Raw genomic sequence first — 26,480 nt, forward strand, 5'->3', positions numbered from 1 at the left:
GGAATTATTTCTTTCTCTCCTTATTTCCTCCTAGGTTCCATTTAAAGAAAAAGATGAAGGTGTGGAGAGACTCTTTCCTAGTGGAAAGAGGGTAAGTAAAGTGTTAATTACAAAGCACAGTCTTTTTTAAATAGAAGCATACTGAATAGCTACAGCCAAAGCAGCTCTCTACCACAGACCCAAAGCCATTTAGCTGTGCCAGCAAGGACACGGCTGCAGTGTGCCTAATGGCAGTGATTGTGTGATAGGAGGGAATGTATGGCCTTTGCCTACAGCCTGCATAAATGTGCTGTTGGGGTGGGGGAAGGGGAGTTTTTCTTGGATTGAGAGATGGAAAGGCATCCCATTTTTCTTTCAGCTACTGCACCCCCTGACCTGCCCCTCTTGCTTGTGTCATGGGAGTATGAATAACCTTTCCTCCCTGCATGTTCATTTGCTGGCCATTCCCTCTGTGCCTCTGCCTCAGTATGTAACACAGGGCATGAAGGGTTTGCTAAGTGCAGTCCCATAGAGTGGGGAAGGATATGGTCTCTCTCTCATATCAGCTGTTGTTACTGCAGGGCAGACATGAAAAACACTGTCTTGGGATTGTATTCTCTCTGAGAACATAACATTGATAACTTTCGTGTTATTAGAGATGATGGTAACCGTTAGTTTTGGCCACCAGGGATGCTTTGGACTTGGCAAGTAACCTACTCCTCTTAGTCTTTTCAGCAAACTGTATGTATATCTTGGAATTAGCAGAAAAATAAATGTCTTTTTTTCTTTTCCAGTAAACTGCTGCATAAGAGGGAGAATGAGAAAGTAGATGCCCAAGAAGAAAACTTTCTACCCAAATACCAGCGTGTGAAAGACCTCTGTCAGCGAGCTGAGTACCAAACTGCTTGTGAACAGCTTGGCCAGGTAGGGCATTTTCCCCCTGACTGAAAGCAAGCAGTTGTAGCTGGGCTACGCTTCACACCTTAACTGTGACCATGTCCTTGTCAATGCTGCCAGGCTGTAAATCAAAAGGCTTGTTCCATGGCCTTTGCTCAAAACCGTATTACAGCATTTGTGAGATTGACTGTCAGTCAGGAAATAGCTGATTCAAATGCCTCTGTATTGATTCCTGACTACCATTAAGAGAACTGCCTAGGCTGTTTTGACGTTTTATTCCCCAAATAGCATGGGGTTTGGGGTTCATTAGTGATGAGAAGCTACGATGAGATGCTAACAGATTTGCCTTCTCCAAATGCATGTAGCTCCCTTTGATTGGAATTCTTAATTTAACTCATTTTGTTGTTATTATTTAGTATTACATATAATAATGGGAAACTAACATTTTGTGGACTCAATACATCTCTCCTCCTAACAAAAATATACTGCAAAAGCACACATGCAATTATGACTGTAAGCAGTCTGTGTGGATATGGGCACAAAGCTCACTGATTGTGTGTCTGGGCAGATATGAAAATGTGTTCACTTTTGATCCAAGTTATGTAGAAGAAATTCAGGAAACAAAATCTATAGTATCGATATGTGGCCTCAGCACAGGAGAGCATTTTGCAAATTACCAGAGCAGTGCAAAGGCACAGCAGAGCTGTCACTAGCAGCTCCACTGTCTGGGAGATTTCTAAATTTGGGGGGAATTCTTATGCTCTGGAAACATGGCAAAATTGACTCTGTATCAATGCTTTCTGATCCAGGTACCAGCCAGTACCCCCTACCAAAGACTCTTAATGCATTCTGCCCTTGGACGTGTGAACAAAAGGGTGAAGGTAGATGGGTTCACATTGCTAATGTGTCTGTTATTAGATTGGCATTACCTCGTAACCTGGCAGCTCAGAGGACTGTCAGAATATGTCAGTCTTTGGAATATATAACTCTTCTTGCAGATATGATCTGAATGTCTTACCAAGGCTGTAGCTAATGGAGTACTTAGGCTGTAGTAAGCTGTTTCCTACTGTCAGAGGCCAGACTCCCTGCTCCTGCCTCTGCTGATCCTGTAGTTCATTGCACCTGTGAAATCAGTCCTTAGGTGTTTATCTAATTTAAATGTATAAGCATTTTCCAGATGCTCTTTTCCTCCTGTGGCTTCTTTGTCAGATTTAGTACAGAGAGAGATTATAATGTCCTGTTCTTCCTAAAAATACTGAACTGCAGTAGTTTATTGTCATCAGATGTCTTGAGCTGAAATTTTAGATGGGAGGGAGCAAGCCATTGTTTTTTCAATTTGCAATGTTCTTTGAGAAACTGGGGGAAAAGTCATTGTTTCTGCTACAACATCATCCAGTGAGCAGTTTGGGGAAATAGAGCATTTCTTTTTCCATCAGTATTTTCCCTTTGAGAGATGTTTCATCGTCTTCCTTTTGTCTTCATCTTCCCAATTATTTTGAACATTACTGTAAGAACAGAGAGGAAGAGAGGCTTTCCAAGACCATATTGCCTCTGAAGCTGTCTCTTTACAAAGGTATCTGAGCTACATTCAGGCTTTCTTACTCTAATTACCATGCCTCAGTTCTGGAAGAAAGGGGCAAGTCCCTGTATTGTCTACACACATACACAGATTCATATGCTCTTCCATTTAAAATAAAATATCTTTGACATCTATAAGAAGCTGGCATAAATTCTGTACTCAGTATTGCCAATAAATTCTGAAGCACAGGTGTGCTAGTAACTGATGCATGTGCTGCATCCTCATTGTCAGGAGACAGAAAGGAGAATAATTGTTTTGAGCAGTTCAGTCAGACGTAATTGGAAGTGATAGGATGAAATTGAGCAAAAAAGAAATTTAAGTTGGACATCAGGAAAAATTGCCTAACAATCAAGTCAATTAGAGTCTAGGAAGGGCTCTCAAGGGATTCTCAATCCATCTAACCCCTGCTCTAGAGAATATGTCCTAGTAGTCTGTCTAGACAGCAGGAATAGTGGGAGATGAATGTGCTTTTTTGAGAATAAATTGTGTCTAAATATGGGTGCACCCAAAAGTCTTTTCAGAGTGCAGCAAGACTTAACTTCTGAAATGACAAATGGGTGTTGTCTGTTTGCTGGTCTTGTTCACAGCTCTGCATAGTAAGTAGAGCAAACCCAAATGAATAACATACCACTGCCTGGGGGGGAGTTGATGGCAAACAGATACAGCAGTTATTTACCAGATGTCTGTTGATCCTGCAGGACACTTTTTTATTGTGCATCTAAAGGTATCTGGAGTGTTCAGTGCAAAAGGCAAAGTTTCACATTCTGATGCAAAGATGGGGAGAAATCTGGGCCAGAATTAGGTGAAAGCTTTCTAAAGTCATTGGGGCTTTTTCTTTTGACTCAAACAAGTTTTGGGGACCTGCTATTCTATGCACAGAGAAGTCTGAGCAGTGCCAGGGAATCTGAAGTGTGAGCAGGAGAGAAGAAGAACAAATGGAGAACAAAGACTCAAAAGGGAGTGAATGAGACAAGGACAGAGCTTAGAGTACAGGAGAGGTAAAGAAAGCTTTGAATGTTAGATGGAGAATTTAAAATTCTGCTTTGTGAATGTGCAAGTTTGTGAATACAGTTCTATCACCACAAAATGTTCTTCTTTTTCAAAACTCTGTTAACCTCCTTGACCTATAATTGTTTTGATAAGAGAGCACCAGGATCATAGAGATGAGGTCATCCATGCTTGTTTCAGAGTCCATTATGTGGGATTTTTTTGGCAACACTAATATATGTAAATTCTTCTGAGTGCAATGGAAATCTGTGTGTTGCCATGTTTTCTTTTTCAGTTAGTAAGGTTTGGTCTGTGTTAGTTATTTGCATCCAACAAAGAGTGACTGTAGGCCCAGATGAAAGAGCAGCTCAGCATTTATATTTGAGGATTTAAAAGAGGTGAACTCTTTCTTCCCACATGAAATAAAAAACATTTATCCTAGTACCTAATGGCTTCCACACAATTTTTTTCTCTTCAGTGCAGTTCAGCCTCTCATTCTAAACTATCTGGTAAGTGGAAGCTGACCCACTTTTATCTGGCGGCCTGCAATAATGTGCTTTTGTGGCAGCCAATTATGATATCAGCATTGCTCTGCAGAGTATTCCCAGCAACTCCACAGTACCATAACAACAGCTGCACAAAATCTCCCTCTGAATCATTTGCCAACTTTCTGCACATTTGTTAAACATGCACTACCTGCAGCACTGCTGATGGCTACAGGGAATTTATGCTGTACATATTAAACTAAAAAACCTACACGCCATTTAATTTTGTCTTTAGCAGGACCTTTTGTAATACAATCATATTGCTAATTTGTGAAGAAAAAATAGTTGTCTGAATTCATATTGTTTCCTTTCGAAATCCTTTTTATTTTCAAAACTGTATGAGTGAATCTGACACAAGATTTGCCCTTAAGCAGCACTAAAAAAAACCTTCCAATTTTATATGACAGGTTTTTTCACCAAAACATTCAAAATGCAAAAGTTTACACTTAGTTTGCTTCAAATATTTTGCAAATGAAAGGTTTGCTACAGCCTTCCTTCTGCTTACCCAGATCATGAAGGAATATTCTCTTTTGTAACTGGCACGAAGATGTCATAAGTAAAAGTGTGTCACTCAGTTAGTTCCCCCAATTCTCTGACACAGCATGGCACAGCAGTGATGAAATATTTTGGTCAGGGTGTGCTGTCCTATAGCACTTCCCAAGTGATTCCTCTAGATCATATTCCTGCCATCACAACCATTATTAGCCATTGCCTAGCGCCAAGGGGTGGAGCAGCAGAAAAAATTACTTGCATTTTCTCCTTTTCCAGAGGGCAATGAAGCATGAGCACACTTAGGAAACTAAATTTTATAAGGAAATTCCTTTGAAACTGAGAAGAAAGTTTTTATCTGTGAATCTTTCGTGGTTGTCCAGTTCTTTTGTACTTAGCAGAGATATCCTGAGGTTACTAAGGAATTTAGGTTCTGTTGATAAGTGAAACATGTTAAGCCATCTAGAATCCAGATAATTTTAATAGCTCTCTAGGCAGATCTTTGGAGTTCCTAAATTCCAGTGCAAGTTACACATGCTCAGCAACTTCAGAATCCCATTCTTAATGTGTTTACAAGAAATGACTTGTTGATAACTTCATACAGTAAAAATTTTATCATCTCTCAACCCGATAACATTAGGAGGCAACAAACTGAAAATTAAAATCATCATGATTTATTAAGGGCTGTTATTACAGGATTGTATTCCTTATCAGGAATTGTAATTAACAAAACTGTTTTCCTTCTTTAGCCAGAAATTGTCTGTAATGATTTCCAGAGGCTGTTTTACTTTGGCTTTTTTTGCTTGTTGTTGCTTCACAGAACCAAGAAATTTGCATCTCCTATAAACTGAGATTTTTAAACTCCTTGTCATTGCAGCAGTGGATGTTGCAATTAGCTTGTCAAAATCAATATCCATGTTTAATAAAACCACCAAAATTTTCAAATATCCTGACATGAGTACCAGTGTAGTTCAAGTTTAAAAAACAGCAAGCTTACTGGTTTCAGTCTCAGAACTGTTTCAGGCTCCATGTGGGACCTCAGACAAATCAATTCCCCTTTTGGGGCTGCTGTTTTTTTCCTCCACCACTAACATAATTTCTGCTTACACTGCACTTGCTGCTTTGCTTCTGCAGTACCTAACACAGCAGCTGGGACCATTTGATACCACAATCCAATTATTATATTAATAATAAATGAATTGTATAATTGTAAACATAAATTTAGCTGAATACTTGATTTTTCATTTGCATACTAGTTGATTGTCCCATTTGCCTCACTTCAGCTACAGTTTTGGGGCATTAAAAAGCCCTTCAAATTTTCTGTCAATAAATTGTTCGTCCATCTTATAATTTTAAGGTTTTAATGATACATAGTGTGTGACAGATTAAATTATCCCGGAGGTCTGAATCTCCAAAAATCATGAGCCAGCATAGGGAAATGATGTCCAGTTGGAATGAAGGCTAGGCAGTGCTATTTTCATACTGGTGACATGAAACAAGAAATTAGACTTACCTTTCACCAATGGATAAATAGGAAGAAGGTACAGGTGGGGAGAAACAAACACCCAAAAAATGTTAAAAGATAAAAAAATAATACTTGTTGGGAAGAGCTAAGGAACCGGGCACATTCAGCAAAAAGTAGCTGAGGAGAGAGGAATCTGTCAGCATGAATCTAAGAGATGGTTACAGGAGACACGAGCCAAGTACTTACAGTCAACAAGAACGGAGAAGCAGTGGTGTGTATGAGACAAGCAATGGGAAACTCAAGTTGATTGTTTCCTGAAATCTGTAGCATCTGAGCAGGAGGAGAAGCCACCAGGAAAAGCAGAACTGCCTCTGGTAGAGAAGGGCCCTGCATCATTCTGTTTTTTTCTGATTTGTTCTCATTAGCCCAATAAAAAATGACACAAGGGAGAAACCAAAGCAAAAGAGAAGAGCTCACTAAACTGTAACTGTACTGTTTCATACAAGAAAAAAATATGTCCTGACTATGCATGAAAGGATTTACACTAGAAGTCAGAATATTTCTGGGCATTAAAGCAGACAGTCTCATCATCCAACGTAGCAGCAAGGTTGGGGTTCAGAAAGCATCTGCATAAACCAAGTATGGATATTGCCATCAGGTTGCTGGCAAGGAACAGAGAACTTTATTATCCTGCAGAAACTTTGATTCCTAGATCCCATATTGCTAAAACTGTTAGGGAGGGAGCCGTGCTGGCAGCTAACTGATCAGAGAGTTTCACTTTTTGGTTCTCTGTAAAAGAAAATGGAATCTCTTTCACTTAACAAAAAGAGGAGCTGATGAGACACAGCATGGTGATTAGGAGCCCAGTTCTGAAAGCTGTATGTTTCAACTGCAATCTTTTCTTAGCAAGGCTTGTGTGATCAGCCTTTTCCCCCCCAAAGAAAACAATGTCAATTGAGAGCCACTGAGAGAAATGAGTGAATTGTAGGAAAAAGTCCTACAGGGAAGGTCATGGCTATTTATTTCTGATTGAGGCCTCAAGTAATGACTCTGAATTAACATTTGTGATTGCAGTAGTGTAAGAAGACATTGATGCACAATAATGCAAAAACCACTTCATGGTGATGAGGACTGTGAAGGAAATAATGGGGTTTTGACACAAGGAAAAATAAGTGTCTTTTTCTGCTAATGGGTCACTTGCGTGTTCAAGGTGAATTGTGCTACTGGAGGGAAACTGGGCATCTGTTCAGTCTATGACTGCTGCTGTTCAGATTCATGTCTCATCGATACTGATGTCCTAATTTTCTCTTTTTGATACATATAGCAGGTAGTTTGGGCTAGAGGGGAGACTATCTGTTACAAACTGTCTTCTTTTTTTTGTCTTTTTTTTTGTCTTTTTTTTTCCTTTACTGTGTACCATTGAACAAAATTTCTGTTCAGTAGCACTAATTTCTTAATTAAACTAAAGCTTCATTAAACTCTTCTGCTTTGCACACAAGAACTGAGTAGCATGTGTTGAGTAGTGGGAGGTACAGTTGAGGATGGAGCAGTGTGTTAGAACATGCCCAGCACAGTAGGTGGCAGAGAGCACAACAAACTTGGTCTGCCTGAAGATGGTGGGAGATCTCCAGCTGGAACAGCTTCAATAATTAAATGAGGTGTCTGGAAAGTGAGCTTGATGAACTTTAGAATATAGTTCAAAAAACATTTATTTGATGACTTGAGTATCTTGAGTCATTCTGCAGGGCTTTGCAGGACAAAAACTCTGGAATTTTGATATGAGCTGGGATGAAGATTGTGGGAGCTTGGGTTCTCCACTGACTTTTAGGTTGTGTTAAACTGCCCTTCCATACAGGAATTAGCTCTCCTGAGATATTACAAGCTGTAGAACTTGAATTTGAACACATCTTTTGGTATAAAGAAGAAAAGACCTGAAAAGTTAGAGACAAGTGGTGAACTAAGGGCACTTTGTTTTCTTGACTGGTTGAGTTCATTCACTATTTATATGTAATTATGTTTTGCTGCTGGATGGTTATCATTTGAAACTGTGAGCCAAAGTATCTCTGGGGCACTCTGGAGTTCTTCGTATAGGGATTTAATTATTTAAGTGATTACCTCTTATAAAATATTTTAATTGCTTCCAGGGTTCAACACAGGTTTCTGCATGATGCTGTGCAGTAGAAACCAATTTAAATTCCAGAATTCAAAATGTTTAAATCTTCTGGACTATCAAGCGGAGGTTTTCACCATTCTCTTGCAATTACTACCTTTTTTCCCTAAGTTTGAAAGCATCCTGTGGAATGACTGCAGCTGATTTAGCCATGGTATTGACCTAGAGAATTTGTGCTTTTACTTAAAAGCAGACCACAGGTGAGTTGTTGAATCCCAGACCCATTCACACACATGCCTGTATCTGTTTTTGGAAAAAAGTAAAAGCTTGAGACTTTTCTTCTTCCACCCCCACATGTGTTCAGTGTTTGCTTCTAAAGTAATTTATGCAGTTCTGCAGTGCAGTCATTCAGCAGTGGGTCTGTTAATGCATACAATGTGCCCTTCCAGCAAAGCCTTTAAGATGTTTTTACTGTAGCATACAGCTGCCTTGGAAAGATTTAAACTGTACCAAAAATTAAAGAATTTTTTTTCCAGTTAACCTGGAGGGGAAAAATGAGCATCACTTTCTTGACAGGAGATGAAAGAAATAGTGAAAAATATTTTTGGGCCACACATCAGAGCAGTTATTTACAGTAGTTCTCATCATGGCATTTAATTTGCCCTCTGTTGAATCTTCATATTTCATGTATCAGACACCTACAGCATAGAGCTCTACAGAGCAGAAAATGGAGTTGGTTCGTATATTTTCAAAAATAAGCTTCAGATCAACTGAAATGGGAAACAGCAACATTTCTATGTCTTTTTTTTTCATTGTGAAAGAAGCAGTTGCTTATTCTAGTAAAATAATTTTTATTTCAGACCTTAGCCTGTGCATAAATCAGTGTTAAGCATTTATTAAAAATAGTCAGAGAAGACTCATTTATTCTTCAAAGATTAGTTTTGTTCTACAACCCACCTAGGTAAATGTGTCCTGCTTTACAGATTTAGACAGTCATGCAAAGATGTCTGATTCCAGTGTCCTACTGTGAGTATCTCTCATTGATTTCCTATGATTTCTTGTGCTGAAAGTTAAGCCACGTTCATCTGCATCACTGAGATGCTTGGACTGTACCAGGAGGTTGGACACAATGTCTGCACCTAAGAAGTAATTATAGCTTAGTAAAACATACCATAAAACTCATGGTTTTAGATGAGGGGGTCTCACATGGACATAGATAAATCCACTGTAACTGTCTGGCTTGCTTCTGACTCCTGTTAAAATTCTGTATTGTAAAAGCACATCTATTCTGTTTTCTTCCTTGCTCTCATGCAAACAAGGGGGTGAATTTCAATGGAAAATGTAGGCTTTGTTGTCCTAGCCTGGGCACATCTCTCTGAAGGAACTGAAGTGACTGAGTCTCCTTCATGAAGCTGAAGGCTGCTGTAAAATGTCATCTCACTTGGGAACTGTTGCTGTTTTTCCATCTGTTCTTTTATTTGGAAAATTCTCAATATTCCAGTGAGTCCTGGAGGCAGACACTTAGGATTTTATAATAGGGAAAAAGAGGAACGCCTCTCAAGACTCAGCAAAAAGCTGAAGTGTTTCTAAGAGTGTCTATTTAAGGCAGTAGCAACTGCTACCATGCAGGGGTTTTATGTATCTCAAAGCATAGCTCTGTAGCTACTAGTAGTGTGTTGGTAAATAAAGGAGTAGATGAAACAATTTTGTGATATACCTGAGAAGTGGGTGAAACTTCTGTGCCAGATTGAAGGTGCCTAAATTCCCTTGCCAACAGCATAGCTCTGAGAGCAGCACAAAGGGATCTATAAGCAAGTTACTTCAGGTTTTGAGTAACAGAGGGAACTGGAGATGAGAAATCAGATTTACTCTAGTTTGACTGGAAGAGGGAGGGGATTCTCACTTCACAGGCAGGCAGTGCAGCTCATCATTGCTAGTCAAGCCCAAGGATTTTCAGTGGGGAGAACTATTAAGAGAAACACTCAGGATGGAGATAAACTCTAACTACAAACTTCCACAGCTGATCTGGTCATATCCATGCTTTAAAAAGTCAGTGAAGAGAAACAGACACTTCTGCAAGGCAATCCTTTTTCTTATCTCTTTTGTATTGTCACCTTAAGATGAAGTGAATTACAGCCTGGAAGGTACTGTTCCTCTTAGCTGACTGTAGAATGTGTCTATATAACTAGTTCAGACCAGATCTTTGCAGTTTTTTTTCCCTTGTAGGGTGGGTGAGGCTGAGATTCCATGCAGGCCTGGAGCTTGGTACTGGTTTGATGGCATAGTAGTGGCATAGATTCCTGCCAGCCTGACAAACACCCCTGCTGGTAGGCAAGAATTCTTTTCAAACCAGTGGCTGAGGCTTCAAAGTCCTTGTCTTATGCCACCATTATGCAAGAGTGTTCCAAAGAATTCTGGTTTTGTCTGAAAATGGAAAATGACAAAAAAATCTGGAAGAGGGTGATAGATGAGCCCTGGTTTACTACAAGGAGCACTCTGATAGCTTGCTGGAGCTGGCCATTAGTCAAAGCACAGTTGGGACATAATTTTAATGACCAACCTTTTCTTCCAGAAATGGCAGTGTGTGGAAGATGCCAGTGGAAAGCTGAAGCTACACAAGTGCAAGGGACTGGCAAACTTGGCAGCTGCAGGCAACAGCAAAGGCACCTCCAATATTTTGCCCAAGTATTACAACAGGAATAGTGAAGACTGCAATTGTGAAGAGAATGAATACAAACTAAGCCATGTTGGACGGAGAAAGAAACTCTTCTCCAAGAAAAGTAAGTGAACCCACTGTATCTTCTGTCTCTGCAGTTAAAAAACTTATGAGTTTTTTCACTAACATGCATAATTTTCCTGATTTTCACAGGCATTGAATTCTGTCAGCATAGTTATCTTATAGCTGCCCATGAAACAGCACGTATCAGACAATCAGTTTTGAAAATGTCTCTGTAGTAAGAAGAGTGTTTTGTTGCAAAATAGGATTCAATATTTATTTCTTGTAAAACTGGTAAATGCAGCACACATTAAAGTGGCAAGCAGCACATCCTTACATAGGCCATGAAACATGATCAGTGTTTTACAGTAAAACCCCCAATTTTCAGTAGGTACTGAAATGCCTGGAACTGTTACTACAGTAATTTATTTTTAATCAGGATGCATGTGCTTCGTTACAGAAGCTGCTTGCTTCTAACATCCTTTCCTTGGGCTCAGTCAGCACAGACAAGGCTGACTTTTAACAAGAGATCATGTCCAAAGGGGATCACTCCATTTCTTGTTTCCTTGGCACAGATCAGGTGGTTTTCAGAAAGCCCATTCCACTGGCTCTGTTTTAAACCTTAGTCAGACTAACAACTATATTTGAAGTACATAGTCTAATTATAGATTAAAGAGGCAAACAGCAGCACAGAATTATTATTCACTTGTAATGTTTCTTTCGTCCCACTCCACAAATACAGAGCCTTAATTATTTAGCAGATTAGTCTTTCTGTATAATGACCTGGCACAAGCTTCAAAAAGAAAGTTTAAATTGATTTTCTCCCATTATATTTGCCTTGCAAGCTGATTAGTACCTACTAAGCTAATTTTAAGTTGAAAAAAATTACTGGTTCCAGGATGAAATTACTCAACTATACTTGCTGTTTAAATATGTGGCACAGCAGATAATCTTTAAATAACACTAGAACTTGCAGTTCAATTAACTTTTTTTTTTTTAAAGTCACACATAAGAAAAGTTCAGTAATGCAGAGACAAATAACAGGACTAAATCAAAGGCACTTAAATAAGAAGCAGAAAACAATTTAAGTGACAGTAACATAATGCTATCTGATAATCCTTAACACTTAGTTAAGTAATTTTCATCTGTGGTGTGCTTCTTAACCATTAACTAATTTTCAGTGTCCAGAGGAGGTGGTTAAGTGTATAATTGCCTTCAGATTATGTATGAGGGAGGATAAGGTAAAGAAAGTGAAGGTTGCTCCCTCTAGCAATGGGATCAGAGTGATGTTTTTTCCCTTACATACTGCTCAGAGAGGCCGTTTATAATGGACCTTCAGCTCACTGGCTTCACATGGTGAGTGCATGGGATCATACTGCAGCCCTACTTGAATGCCAGTAAATGCTATTCATAAGATTGAACAGCAGTGTAATAGAAATAGAAATTTCAAACTGGACACATTAATGCTTTGTTCATAGCCATAGTGTAGTTTTGAAGACAACACCCTGATCACTTTGGTCTGTCATGCACAATAGAGATGGATTTGCAGACCAATTTTGATGACTTCTAATCTACCAAATTGGATGCCCTGCTCCTAGGGTTCATCAAGTGTGTTGCAAAGCCTGATTGGGGTATAAGGATTGGGCTTTCAGAAAGATTAAAATCAGTCCTGTGTGGTGAGAACACGTGATCTGAAAGACCAGATTAAATTGCTGATAGAGGGGCTGAAGCACCAAGTGTTTTGATAAAATAATTATATTCTTATGTAGGCATGGTCTAGACCCATTGTCAGGTGCACCAGTGCATTTAGGAGGCAACAATGTTTTCTAAACTGAGTAAATTCAGTTGCAAAACAGGGTCATGTCGTGTACATGCCACTTGGGCCATGTACAAATATACAACTTGCCTGGGAAGCCTTTACATGATAGAAGCACATAAACATTCTAATACTGGGCATATCAAGGTTTGGATGTCAGGCATGTTTGTGTTTGTGTCCTCTGTTTTCTTTAGTACATTTCTATTTTTATAAGAAAGATGGAACAAAGCTTTGCAGTAGAGATAAAGTTTAAAGTAATAGAGAGCTCTTAAAAGTTTTGGCTGTGTTGTGGTCTATTGTGTGGATTTGATCTCCTCCTGTGATGAACAAGTACATGTGATTAAAGGAGTTATTAAGCTGCACATAGGGAAATGATGATAGGCCACAGATCTGTAAACAACAAACAGAAGTGTGTACAAAGGGGTTAGTGTGTTTTTATTCCAATTTTCATGTCATTCTTTTTCTTTTGAGGAAGGCTCAATGCTGGAGCAAAATGACCCTCTTATTTAAAAAAACAAAACAAAACAAATCACAAATCAAACATGAATGTCAGTTACTTTAAAGCTACCACATTTAAAGTATATTTTTTATGGCAGTTGTGAAAAATTAAATATAAGAAAGTTTTTGGGTTGTGTTTTGTTTTGTTTTTCCTCTTTGAATTATCTAAGGAGACAGATTCAAAATAATGTTTCTAGAAATCTCTAGGTACCTAATACCCAAGAAAACACCTCTACACCTTTGTCTGTGTTTCTAGACAGAAAATGTTTTCAAACAGTTTAAAGTGCCTAATTTTATTTTGGTGTTATAGAAAAAAATGCTTCTTCTCTACAAAATTCTCAAAAATATATAGAGACATTACAGGGAAATGTCCAGCAAGAATTTATGAGGCTAGTAGTAGATATTTTCCTTGTGGCCCATGTACAGGCATAATCCTTGCAGACTGGCTTATTCTATCATCATTGTGATGCTGGAAAATACATCAGATCCAAAATACCTGTGTGGATTAAGTGTCAACAGGGAAGACAAAGAGTTCTCTGTCTTCTGCAGTGTTCCCACTGAGCAGTCATGTTCCTGCCATACAGTAATTATAGTTGGGTACAATCTTCTCAGTTATCCCTGAGAGAACTATCATTTCCAAATGATCTCAATGTTAAATCATGAATTTAGTAGCTGCAAAATAAATAATGGGTCTTGAGTGAGGATGCAAGGAGAGTAAAATACAAACCCGAAGGCTGGGCGTGTTTATGTCAGATATGAAGTTTATGGCTTTATAATACAACACTGCCTTGCTTTATTCAGCTGAATGATAATTTTGGATGCTGCAGTTCATGTCCTCAGTAGGCAGTGTTGAAACCTGAGATGCAACCAAGAAATAGCTGTAAAAAATTGGCTATTTGAGTCTCTAGGCTGCCTGGGGAAATCTGGACCAGAGCAGTGTCCTTCCTTTCAGGCTTCCACAAAGACAAGCATGCTTCTTAAGTGGTCCAGGAAGACACAGCAGTTGCAGTGAAATGTTATTACCTTGCTTAGGCTTAAATTTCTCCAGACTCCATTTTCAGACTCAGTTCTGCAGATGCAACTTTTCAGCAGTCCCATCTATAAGACAGCTGGCTTCTGTCAGGCCAGAGGAAGAGAGGCATCAGGACTCAAAGGACTTACCAAAACCAAATTTAAATAACTTGAAAAAGGGAGTTATAGGGGTTTTGGGCAAAATATTTACCAGCTCTAGATCTACTCTGTTTGTGGGCTGGATACACAGGTAAATGAGTTGGAGAGTAAAACTTAAACCTAGGGGAATATCAGCTAATAACTAATTAGTCATTGGTATGTGTGCTTGCAGTGCACTTTGCAGGTGGGAGAGCACAGTGCAGATGAGTATTGATCCTGTTAAATATTTTAGCCACTTCCTTTGAAAATAATGGAGTTTGGACCTAATCACAGCACTGAGTCAGCTCTGTGGGCAGCACATTGCCATAAAGCAATACAAGTCCTTTATGAGCTGTCTCACTCCAGAGCAATTTGTTCATTGTAAGGCTGGGGTGGTTTGGCTGCAAGGGAGGAGTAACTCCCGGCTTCTGTTTCTCCAGGGACGTGTGTAGACAACAGTTCCCTGCAGCTATCTGCTGAGGTCTAACATACTGGATTGGCCCATTAGACTTGGAAGGAAGGTAAATTGTCAGTTGGCTGAATTTACCAAGATGAAATGAGGGAGCAATTAAAGAAATAGGGGTTATACTTTGAATATAATTGTTAGGGTGTAGCTTTTTGGAACTTCCTCCTACTTATGAAAAGATGGGAGTTTCCTTCTCATTTAGTCAGACATTTCCTGAATGAGTGCCTGAAGTAGGATTGGTCTTTTGGGGTTTTTTTCCCCTTCAGCAGTGACTCACCTGGCTTAATATCAGCAATAAACTTCGAACCACAGGTGGAAAATGTGCAAAGCCAGACAATCCAGCTGCTATTCTACTAATGTGTGTGGTGATGACGAGTATAGTGCTTGGACTAGTTGCAGGTTAGAGATGTTTATTTCTCTTGCCACAGTCTGCAAAATGGCTTTATGATCCATTTGGAATTGATGTAAGGCTTCTTGAAAAAGTCACTCTGCATTAATGCCAAAGCATGCCAATTGATGACAAGATTTGTCAATTTTGGTTGTCCTACCTCCTATTCATAGTTGGTTGGGGTTTTTTTCCCTGCTTGTTTTGCTGTGGAGTTTGGGATTGCAAGAAAGATTGATCTTCTCATTTGGCACATTGTTCAGTTTTCCCCTTATCAGACTGCAGAGGGAAATCCCATTCTTGAGAAGCTTGCTGTGTGTTTCAGCTCTGTGTAAAGGAGAGTGACCAGAGGAGCCAAAAGACTTGATTGTCTCCAGTAATGTCTAAGGTGACTCCAAGCCTAATAAGGAGAGCAAAGACTCAAGTGCTGGGCAGGGAGGAGAAGAGAGGCTATGGTACTTTGGGTGCACATTTATCTCAAGCAATGAGCTAATTACTCTGAGTATAATGAGTGGCTCTCAGGGTCATTGGCAGAGAGCAGGAAACACTGTCAGAGATGGACTTCATCATACAATAGGGAAGTTTAGATATGGATTTAGATTCCATAACTAAGATATGTTTGTGCCACTCACAGACCAAGCAGAAGAGGAGCTCTGGGAATTTTGGCTAGGACAGAGGCATTTGGAAAGCAGTAATGGTGAAGGGATCAGTGACAGTCTTACAATGCATAGTGACAATTCATAGCAAATGTTTCATTTTGTCTTTGGACCACAAATGTAGAAGCAAAGTCTGAGGGAGTCACAGCACTGGAGTGTGTGCACCAACTGGTCTGCACATTGGGGAAATAATTGCAAAGAAAAGAATTAGATGTGGATAAAAGAAAAGATTCAGATATTATTCCCTCCCAAAGAAATCAAGCATCTTACCTTGAAGAATGAGCAAAGGCTTAGGCTGGACACTGGAAATACTTGAGACAATTTCAGGAACGTGTTGCAGGAATCCTAGCAGTGAAGCATTGTATAGTGAATAGAAAACAATAGAGAACGACCTAGGAATTTTATGTCCTGAGCTGTCATGGTTAGTTTTTCAAGATCTTAGTGCCATCTAGTGACTCTTGGTGGAAAAAAAACCCGTCTCTCTGAAAACTGTTAGCTCTCAAAGTGATAGTGGACAAGTAGATGTGTATTTTTCCTCTCTGCTACTCATGTGCATTTGTATTGTATCTGCCCCTCTCTCATGCCCAAAGGTGTTCATCTATTAATGCAAAAGGTAATGAAGCAGCAGCTCAGAGCACAGTGGCAACAAACACCGTTTTGCCTGCCAGCTAATTCCAAGTGTCACAGTATGGGCTGTTCTTTTTCTCCCAAGAACCAAGAAAACCAAATTGTATCATGCTGTTTCTCCTCCTGTTAACCCTTACACTTCCTATTCCATGCAGAATACAAATCCAGCTATGTCCGGAATCGCTCAGTCCGTTCTGTATCTGTTGAGCTGGATGGAGCCATTTATAACTTGGGTCTAGAGGATGGCTACCAACCTGTCTTACCACGAAACATCACCAAGAGGCACAAGATGCAGAGGGATATTTTTCGTGAGGAGGAAGATAAGGACATGGAATACAGTGGCACTGGTGGCATTGCAGATTATACAGCCCCTAACCTCATAAAAGTGACTCACAGGTGAGTGCATATGGGATACTTCTGAAAATTTTTGCTCCCTTAAGGGGTTACTTGACTTAAATGGGTGTGTTACCTTGTGATAAGCATATTGTGTCCCTTTTGCATACCCAGTCAAGCTTCACTAAGATTCTTATTCTCATCTGTACAGCAACTTTTGGTTTTAATTTTGCAATGCACATAGGGTTGTGAAGCCACTGAAGAACTACAGCAATGCTTTTACATCTTCTGTTCCTTGGAGGCAGTGATCACTGATCAGAGCAATTTTTTTAGTGAGGACAGGCAAAACTGCAGCAGTTGTTTGTGTACCTGTGTGAGACCAGGGAAGGCTCTACCCATGGAAATCTCAGTGTGTAACCAGGCCTGCCTGAAGACCAAAAGCTGGACCTTGTTTCATGTCATTGTCTGCTTTGCATTTTAAACACCAAATCAGTCCTGAGGGAACAAGCAGCTTTCTGTAGCCAGTGCTAAGAAAAGAAAGTCTGTATTATGCATGAAGTTGGATGGACTGGTAGCACTGGCAAATGGAACATACTGAGAAAGGGATGAGGGAATTGTCTGGGCTAAAAGCCTGTTCTCAGTGTGCAAGTCTAGAGGCTGATGATGGATCTTCTGCTCTACCTAATTAATTTAGTCACCATTTCTGCTTGTGAATTATCAGGAAATCCACCAATCATTATTGATTGCATGATTGCATGCATTAAATTGTTTAATGTCTAGAAACAAACATTCATGATCCAGTCAGCTCAGTTACTGCTGAAATCTGTAGTTTCCATTTGACTTCTGTTTTCGGAGCTAGAGACTCAGTAACAGGAGGAAATGTAACCAGGTTGACAGCAGAAAATTGTGCCCAGCTCTCATGAATGTTCAGGGCCCATAAATCACTACCTGTGCTTCTCTTCTGGAAGAAGTTAAATTGTTTTTTTGCTGCCTTACTGGGTGAATCCCAAACCCATACAAGAAACTGTCAAAAAGGTAGTGCATAATTCATGTGTGTGCCCAGGAAAACTTGCAGAAAATAAGGTTGTGAGACAACAGCCTTGAGGTGATGAGGAGAACATAAAGGAGTATTGAAAACACTCAACTTTAATTTAAACAAGCATTAAAAAATGATGACATGGGTTTGTTGACCCCTAATAGACTTCTCAGGTAAATCTGTTGAGCTTTTGGTTGGTTGGTTTTGAAAGGATTTTAAAATGTGAATTGAATTAGCAGTTGGTGAAACATAAGCATTTAGAGTTACCAGACAGTATTTTGCCTTTGAAGTCAGGGGGGTATCTTTCAAAAATTTTAATCCTTCTGTGGAAGACGGCAGAATTTCTTTAGTTTTGGGGTTTTTTTGGGGGATGGGTTTTTTTTTTCCCCTTTTCTTTATGATATAATGATACAGCTTATAAAGAAATACTTTATCCTTGTCCTTACCCCTGCATCACTTAATTATGCATTGGGAAATTGCTTCTGAGAAATGCTTTCTGTGCTTCCTAGTTAGTAGAGATTATTTATGTAGACAGCCTAATGAATAAGCAAGAAAGCTGTGCAGCACAATTTACATGTAGAAATTAAGCAGTCAACAGGTTCTGCTTGATAGGAATATGCTCCTTGAATTTTTCTGAAAAATTTCCATGACAACTCAAACTTGAATTTCTTTCCTGGCTCACAGCACACCTCTATTCTCCTGAATATACACTGCTTTTTTGAAATCTGCATATCATTACCAGTCTGGCTTCTCATCTGCCCTGGAGTTGTGCTGTTAAAACCAACTGTTTCCATGGCTCTGTGTGTGTTTATCCACTGTATAACCACTGTTTGCTTTCCCATGCCAAGGTGCTATATCCTGGAGAATGATACTGTGCAGTGTGACACAGATCTCTACAGGTCACTGCAAGCTTGGAAGGACCATAAACTGCATATTGACCACGAGGTCAGTGATGTTATCAGCTGTGCATTTTCTATGTGTGTTTTTAGCATATTTTTCTGTGGACTGATAGGATCATGCCAACTGCCTTTGTGTCTGTCTGCCTCTGAGCTGTCTCCCTTCCTGGAACCTTTCAAACTTTCTGGCTGCTTTTAAAATAGATGTTTCAGAGATAATTAAGTTATTAGAAGTTTGTGAAGACAGGGTACTGAGTGGAGGAGAGAGCTGCAACTGAAGTGACAGCTGAGAAATGTCATAAGCCTTAGGAGATAAATGAGAGACTTAAAAGTGTCCCCATCCTGGGAAAAATTTCATCTGGATCTTTTTCACATCTTATTAGCCCTGCTCCCCTATGTACCTCTCTAAAAGAGGCCTTCAGCTGTCAAACAGCTCAAGGAAGCATGAGCTTAATTAGTTCAAGTGCTTCTAGAATTATTTATTTTGCTCACTTGTGTTTAACCATTGCATTTTGGTAGTGAATTAGTTTTCCTTAAGCTTGTGGATATTAAGAACCTGGAAAGAATTTGCCCTATAAAATTTGCTTATAAAACTCAATCTGATGTTTTTGTCACCAATATTGAAGACTCTAAGCTCAAACCCTTTGCATATGTTGTATATGAAAGTGGCAGTTTTCTGAGGGCCTGATAATGGTGTAACAAGTGCCAAAGAGAAGCATGAAGAAAAGAGCTCCTGTAATCTCTTACCAAGTTAACTGAATTTACAGCATAAGAACTTCTTGGCCACCCTTTGGTGGCCACAGATTGGACACATAGCAAGGCAGAAAAGCTTTGTTAGAATTTAAAAAAGGCAATCTCAATATCACCATTCTCTTTTAAATTTTTTTCTTCAGAAAATCTAGGCTATATCAAGTACCAAAGAAAATGAGAGCTTGCTTTTGTCCTGTTGTTTCTGGTTTAGGGGGACAGGGCTGGCTTCTCTATGTGTTTTTCTTAACACAGAAAATAAAAAGCCAGTTAATATATAAATAAAAAGAGGCAGTTAAAAATAAACCACATGGGTGGCCTGATTAATAGCTAATCCATATCCCATGTGGCCAGAGGTTCCTAGAGAGTGCCATGCAAAATGCTTGCTTTTTCTTCTTCAGAAGCTCTGAAGAGGGGACTTCAGAGCACTCCCTCCCCATCCTCTTCTCGAGTTCAGGCAGAAATTTAGGGGCTTCATTTTCCTTTGACCCTGCTCCCTTTGGAACTGTGCTGTAGACTACAAGAAAGATCACAATGGAACCAGGGTGGTTTTCTGCTGGAGTTCATGTGCCCTCCCATTCCCCCACTGCCACCTTCTGCTTTCACATGCAGTAATCAAAGCAGGCAAACTACCAGCCAGGTTTCCTCTTGCTGTGATTTATTTTGATAAGGTAGATAATCTGAAAATACTTCTTAGTGATGGGATTTATGGAAGGTGGTGAAAAGGAAGCATTTGGTGACAAGAGAGAATGGGTTTGGGAAGGTTAGATTAAATCATCCTGTGTTTTTTTAACCTGTATCTTTTTTTTTTTTTTAGATTGAAACTTTGCAAAATAAAATAAAAAACCTGAGGGAGGTGAGAGGTCATCTGAAAAAGAAGCGACCTGAAGAGTGTGACTGTAACAAGCTAAGGTATCTCTTGTGTACTTCAGAGTAATTCTATGTAGTGTACAACTGTAGCTGATTTGTGTCTTCCCAGGAGAGATCAGAATCTGGTTTTTTAAGTGGTGTCTGCTTGCTATACTCTTGTATAATGTGTTCTGGGAGAGTTGGGCTGCTGCAGAAGAGCACTTTTTGCCAAGCAGGAGTTTAATTGTCTCTGTGTCAAGTGGTGATGATGTAGCAGGACATGTAACATGACATAAAAACCAGTTCGTTGTGCTCTTGTACTGCAGATGCTGTTATCAGATACCAGAGATTAATATTTCAAGCTGCAGACTTTTTTCTGAAAACTTGTTTTCCACAATGGCAAATTGTCCATATGGTGCAGCATTCCATAGGCTTGTTCTAAAATGAAAAGTGTGTGAAGTACATGGAATAACAGGGTGGGAAAATGAGAAAATTTCTTCTCATTTTTATCAAGATTTAATGTATAATATTACAGGATGCAATCACTGCAACATTTTGCAGTTTTTCCAGGTGGGAGGAACAGGAATTTAACAGTTGGTGTAGAGTAACTGTATTTGTGTAACCACCATTGACTTAATGCAAAAGATCTGCTTTTCACTCACAGATGATTTGTGAATTTTGAGTACAACAGCCAATACTAAAATACTGATGGTGCAGTGAGGCATCTGCATAGCCAAATTATAGCCAAATATTTGCAAAATGCCAACTGATTTTATGGAAAAGAAGGTTCAAGCACACCTGAATCCTTCTGGGCAGCAAACAGGCTCTTGCTCTGCAAATAAGCACAGCAAAAATCTTTCTAAATCAAATGTTAATCCAGACAGAACTTGCCCCTGAGAAAGCTATTGAGAAAGAAACCAGGAGCAGCTGCTCCTGATCAGAGTGATCACAGAGCAATCACTGAGGCTGCTGTGAGCCAGATGTCACCAGGGAGTGCAGCAGCAGTACAAGCATCACAAAAAAAGCTGTACTTCAATGTACTGAAAACCACAAGGCAGCTCTGTGATTATCTGTGGCTAAAGCAGCTTTAACTAAGCCTTCAGGAGAGGGTGTGGATGGTACTTCTGTGCCCCTTTGATATAACAGAATGAGGGTTTGAGCATAATGCTTAAATCCTTGGAAGTGCAACGTCCCCTGCTGTATAGATGTGAGGTACATAGTGCTTGTGCCCTGTGTGGATTCTTCAACAACAGATCACTAAATTAAGAACATAAATGTCTTGGGTTATGGCAAACCATACATGGAATCCATGGCAAAAAAAAGTTTTTAAAATTAAATAGTATAATTCTAAATTGCAGATCCCCTGACAGCTTATCTTGTAAGCCACTGCTGTAAAAACTGATGTTAACAACTGAGTTTATTTAACATATACTGTAAAGTTGAGTGAGTTTTATAGTTAATGTTTTAAAGTAAATGTAAAGAATGTTACATTTTTCAGGCCCAATAAAAGGAAGCACTTGTATTTGTGCATAGCATTATTCAGATGAATAATCCCACTGAAATCAATAAACATTATATTTATAGATGTTTATTTGCAGAATTGCACTGAATTAGGATGTAGGATTTAGCATGTAGGAATAGTTAATGTAATGCCTAGTGTCTGTGTAAGATTTAAAAAAAGAGTGTAGATAGTTCTTTAATAATATTAGTTTGTTAATTTGTTATAGGGATATATTTATTAAAGATCCCAGGAGCATTAGTAATTTAAAATAATTGTTTCAAAAGGAATTTTAGTCTGACAATTAACTAAATTTTGATATGCTCTTTAGAAAATAGCATTTATTAGTTTGTTGACTTGTATGGGTAATATAATCAACATTATCATTCATAAAATATTGCCACTGACTAAGGCTGTATTATCCTTTTTTAACTTTGTAAACTACACAGAAAGGAGATTTATGCAAAAAAAAACCAAAACCGATTCTGGAGACAGAGCCATACACTAAACCCACCCAGTTAGAAGCCGTATGGAAAACTGTAGCTGGAATACTGCAATACTGCTGGAATATTGCCACATACTGCAATCCAGCGTTAGAGCACCAGGTGTCACTGTGCACAACGGAGCTAAGGAAAGGGAGAGCCAGAGGCTCAGAAGCCCCTCACCCACTCTAGCGAGGCTGCTCTGTATTCATCACATACCCTGAATGAATAAATTGAAGGGAGAAGTCACACTGAATTAAATCCACTTCAACTCCAGTGTGGTATGAGCAGGAGCAATTGTCGTTCTGTTGTTCATCAACAATGCTGTTTTTATTTTCCAGTTACCATTCAAAACATAAAAGCAAACTGAGGCACAAGGGATCTGGTCTTCATCCTTTCAAGTAAGTGAAGGCCTATTCCTTTGGAAGAGGAAATGCAAAGCCATTAACATTTGGTTTGTGCACACCAGGTACAAACTGAGCTAAAGCAGTAGTGTTTCAGTTATCCTGGAGTAAAAAGAATAAGCATACAGACACCTAGGCAAGGAACCAAGCCTCAGGTGAAATATTTGGAAATCAGATGAGGTTCCTGGTCTGAGAAATGTCACATCCCAGACTTCAGGCCAGCCTATAACCCTCTTTGACTTAATTTTTTTTTTTTTTTTTTTTTTTCTTCAGTGACATTGAATTGCAAAGCATTTTACCCAGAGACATTTGGAAGAGAAGCCATTTAATGAGAAAATATTGGTTATTTCTTTCCCTCAAAGCTTATTTTATTAGCTGCCTCATGGTTTTTTTAGGTGTGTTCAAGAATAACGGAGTCTGCATGACCCTAATGTTTCATGTGTGCAGGAAATCCCTACAGGAGAAAGACAGACTGTGGCTGCTGAGGGAGCAGAGACGGAAGAAGAAACTGCGCAAACTGCTCAAGAGAATAAAAAATAACGACACGTGCAGCATGCCTGGGCTGACCTGCTTCACCCATGACAACCAGCACTGGCAAACTGCTCCCCTCTGGACACGTAAGGATACTTTAAACTAAGTAATATATAGGCAGGGACTGGCTAGGCTGGGATGGGGTGCTGGGTTCCTAGGAGTTCTCCACAGCATTAGTATGTACAGGAGCCACGCAGCCTTCCTACTGCTACATAACCCCTGATCCAGCAGTGGCATTATCCTTGCACAAAAGGCAAGGAAGTTAAAACTAAAACCAGCTGCAAAGAAAAACCTAAATGTATTGTGCACAGAACATTTATATGTAGTGTCTCACCGTCTGGAATGTTTCCCAACCAGGGAAGTCAGGGAAAGCAACTAAGGAAGATGTTCCTTCAGTCAGCCATCTTGTGTAGGTTAGGTATGCACAGAAGCAGCAGCTGATGCTGGAAGGCATTTTCCACTTTAGAGCTCAGGAGTCAGAGAGAGGAACTGTCTATGAACAAAGTAATAACCTTAAAAAAAAGTCATTAATGGTGCCTAAAGACAACAGCATATAGCTTATGTCTTTATAACTCTCTAATTTGCAGTGGGCCCTTTCTGTGCCTGTACCAGTGCCAACAACAACACTTACTGGTGTTTGAGGACAATCAACGAGACCCACAACTTCCTGTTTTGTGAATTTGCTACTGGATTTTTGGAGTATTTTGATCTCAATACCGATCCCTATCAGGTACTTGATCACAGACCAGCTCTAGAAATTCAGGATTGTTCTCTATTGATGATAATAGTGAAGGGTGTAGATAAGGTTAAATCATTGAACATAGTATGATATGGCTTCTTTCCTGCTATAAATAAACCACATATTCCATGTACAAAAGTTACCAAAACTACAGAGTAATAGATACTAACAAGAACTCCTGTTTATTGCAGCTAATTAATGCAGTGAATACACTAGACAGAGATGTTCTCAATCAACTACATGTCCAGCTCATGGAATTAAGAAGCTGCAAAGGCTATAAACAGTGCAACCCCAGAACTAGAAACATGGATCTGGGTAAGTGCCTCTCCTCTTACACTCAGAAATTCCCCAAAGAAATTACTATTATGCAACTTGTATCAGTCAAAAGGGTTTTAGGATTTATTTATACTAGTAATGTCCTGCTGAGGCTAATGGCTACATGCTTAAATTTTTGTATTTGTTCAATTTGTATTACGAGATGATAAAAGAAGGATACTTGCATGGTATAGTGAGGAATATTGCTGAGATGCAAGGGAAGGAGATTAGGAAGGAGCAAAAATTCTGAAAGAGAGAAAAATACCCTAATAGCCACTTTCAAATTCATAGACTCCTAGAACAAATCAAGTTGGAAAGGACTTCTGGAGTTCATGCAGTCCAAACTTTCAGTGCACACAGGGTCAGTGGTGAAGTCAGACCAGATTACTCAGGGCTCTGTCCAGCTCCACCTTGAAAATCTCTGAGGATGGAGACTGTACAAGCTTTCTGGGCAACAAGTTTGATAGCTGAGTTTTAACGTTCCAACTAAAGCCACAAATTTTAGAACCATCTCTTTTAAGAGAGACAGACAGTGCCAGCATTGTGGTTAACTGGCTTTACAATAACATCAAAAAGGATGCTAGTGCTTAAACTGATCCTTTTTCCCCTACCCTGAGTTGCTGCAAGGTAGTTGTGAAATAACAGCACGTCTAAGAAGGGTTGCACTATGCTACCAACATGAGTGCAACATAAATAACTATGTATTTAAATTTCAAAAACCAAAATAGGCACAGGTTAAAACTAGTTGCATCCTTTCCAAACCCTTAAATTTTCTGGGTTGACTCAATAGATCTGGCTTTTTACTGTTTAATTCTTAATATTTTTCTAATGTTTAAGGATATTAGCAAACCAAAAGGTTACAGGTACTTGTATTCCTTCTTTTTAAATTGCTCTTGTTATACCTCTTAGTAGTGTTGACATAAGAAGTGCTTTTTTTTTTTTAATCATAGCCTTTAGAGCATGAAATCCCACACCCAAAAATACTGCTTTTTACCTGAGTCCAAAAGTAGCCCAAAATATTTTGTCTTGCCCATCATACAGAGCTTTACATTTTGAAATCAACTGATTTTGCCATTTAAATAAATACACCACTGAAAGATATTTATAGAAAAATGTTCAAGGTACCTATCTGAATTTACAACCTATACTACCTAGAATATGGGATTAAATAGGAAAACAACAGCTCCAGGTAACATGTGTGGAAATGTTTATTATGGCAATAGACATTAATCTGTTAATATTCTTAGGTCTTTCTTTAATTTGTGCCTTTATCCTGATACCTTTTTCATTGTTAATAGTATTCTTAATTTTTCTCCATCTAGGACTTAAAGATGGAAGCTACGAGCAGTACAGGTACATTTTTTAGAAAAGAATTTAAATTATTATTCTTAAATACTACTTTTGAGCTAAAGAAGTTATCGTGGGATTGGGAACCACAAACATTGGCAAGATCTTTCCACCCTATAACTTTTATATACTGGAGCTATTTCTGTTTCAATGTCACAGCATGTTCTAAACTTCATAGTCCAAATTCAGGCTAAATTCTCCTTCCTCATCTTTCAGGCTGTAGTGCTGGTGGGTTTCTTGGTGATGGTTAACTTTTTTCTCCTTTTGCTGCTTGAAAATTAGGCAGTTTCAGCGTCGAAAGTGGCCAGATGTGAAGAGACCATCATCTGCCAAGTCACTGTGAGTTGGGAGCAGTTCTCAAAAAGCATTTAGCTTTTATTTACCTTCCTGGCCTTCACTTCTCTTTTTGCATGCAGCACCTTTATTAACATCATTATCTATTCTATAAATTTTGCAAGAAATATACTGCCATCATCCCAGGGAAACCAGTGCTGTATAAAATCTCTTTATAGTTGTGTTCTGGGAATCAGGAGTGTTGAGGTCAAGGCAATTTCAAACTTGAGCAAAAGTTGGAATTAACTGCCATTAAAAATCAGATACCATTATCTTGGTTTTGTCTAAATTGCTACCTCATGGTCTCTCACATCATCCAGACTGAGCAAAAGTGATCCTAATTTCCCAGAGTGGAGCATCATGTCTTCTCTTGCTGTTTATCTAACCACAGCCTTACATGTTGTGAGCAAAAAAAGTTAGAACAGGACTAGGACTACAAGACAGACCTGTACATTTTGTTAATTTATGACATTATACTAAAATGCAAGATTGTTTTCTGTACATTCCTGCCCTTTAAAACTTGATGATATTCAGTTTTCAACTTGCTAGAGCCCAAAGGTGATTCAAATTCAAAGAATGAAAAAGTTACCTTTGCCTTGCCAGTTC

At 39.1% G+C, this 26,480-nt stretch overlaps 1 protein-coding gene across 12 annotated transcripts in view; it reads left to right on the plus strand.

Moving 5' to 3' along the window:
• The window catches only part of SULF2 (sulfatase 2), a 115,570-nt gene that overhangs the window by 87,856 nt on the left and 1,234 nt on the right, over positions 1-26,480 (plus strand). For 8 of the 12 annotated variants that reach the window (XR_011729070.1, XR_011729075.1, XR_011729071.1 and 5 more), the window contains exons 10-19: positions 35-91; positions 774-903; positions 10,624-10,831; positions 16,520-16,760; positions 18,582-18,678; positions 20,194-20,288; positions 22,547-22,606; positions 23,057-23,226; positions 23,728-23,870; positions 24,071-25,547. Coding sequence is in view for 3 of the 12 variants with exons in the window: in XM_071759954.1 (XP_071616055.1) it covers positions 35-91; positions 774-903; positions 10,624-10,831; positions 16,520-16,760; positions 18,582-18,678; positions 20,194-20,288; positions 22,547-22,606; positions 23,057-23,226; positions 23,728-23,870; positions 24,071-24,194; positions 25,517-25,547; positions 25,824-25,880 (1,413 nt within the window). In the remaining 9 variants the exon portion in view is untranslated. Of the gene's footprint in view, positions 1-34; positions 92-773; positions 904-10,623; positions 10,832-16,519; positions 16,761-18,581; positions 18,679-20,193; positions 20,289-22,546; positions 22,607-23,056; positions 23,227-23,727; positions 23,871-24,070; positions 25,548-25,823; positions 25,881-26,480 lie in introns of all 12 variants that reach the window. The other 4 variants (XM_071759954.1, XM_071759953.1, XM_071759955.1 and 1 more) reach the window with 3 other exon arrangements.

Source organism: Heliangelus exortis, chromosome 16 (assembly GCF_036169615.1).
Source record: "Heliangelus exortis chromosome 16, bHelExo1.hap1, whole genome shotgun sequence".
Taxonomy (NCBI): Eukaryota; Metazoa; Chordata; class Aves; order Apodiformes; family Trochilidae; genus Heliangelus; species Heliangelus exortis.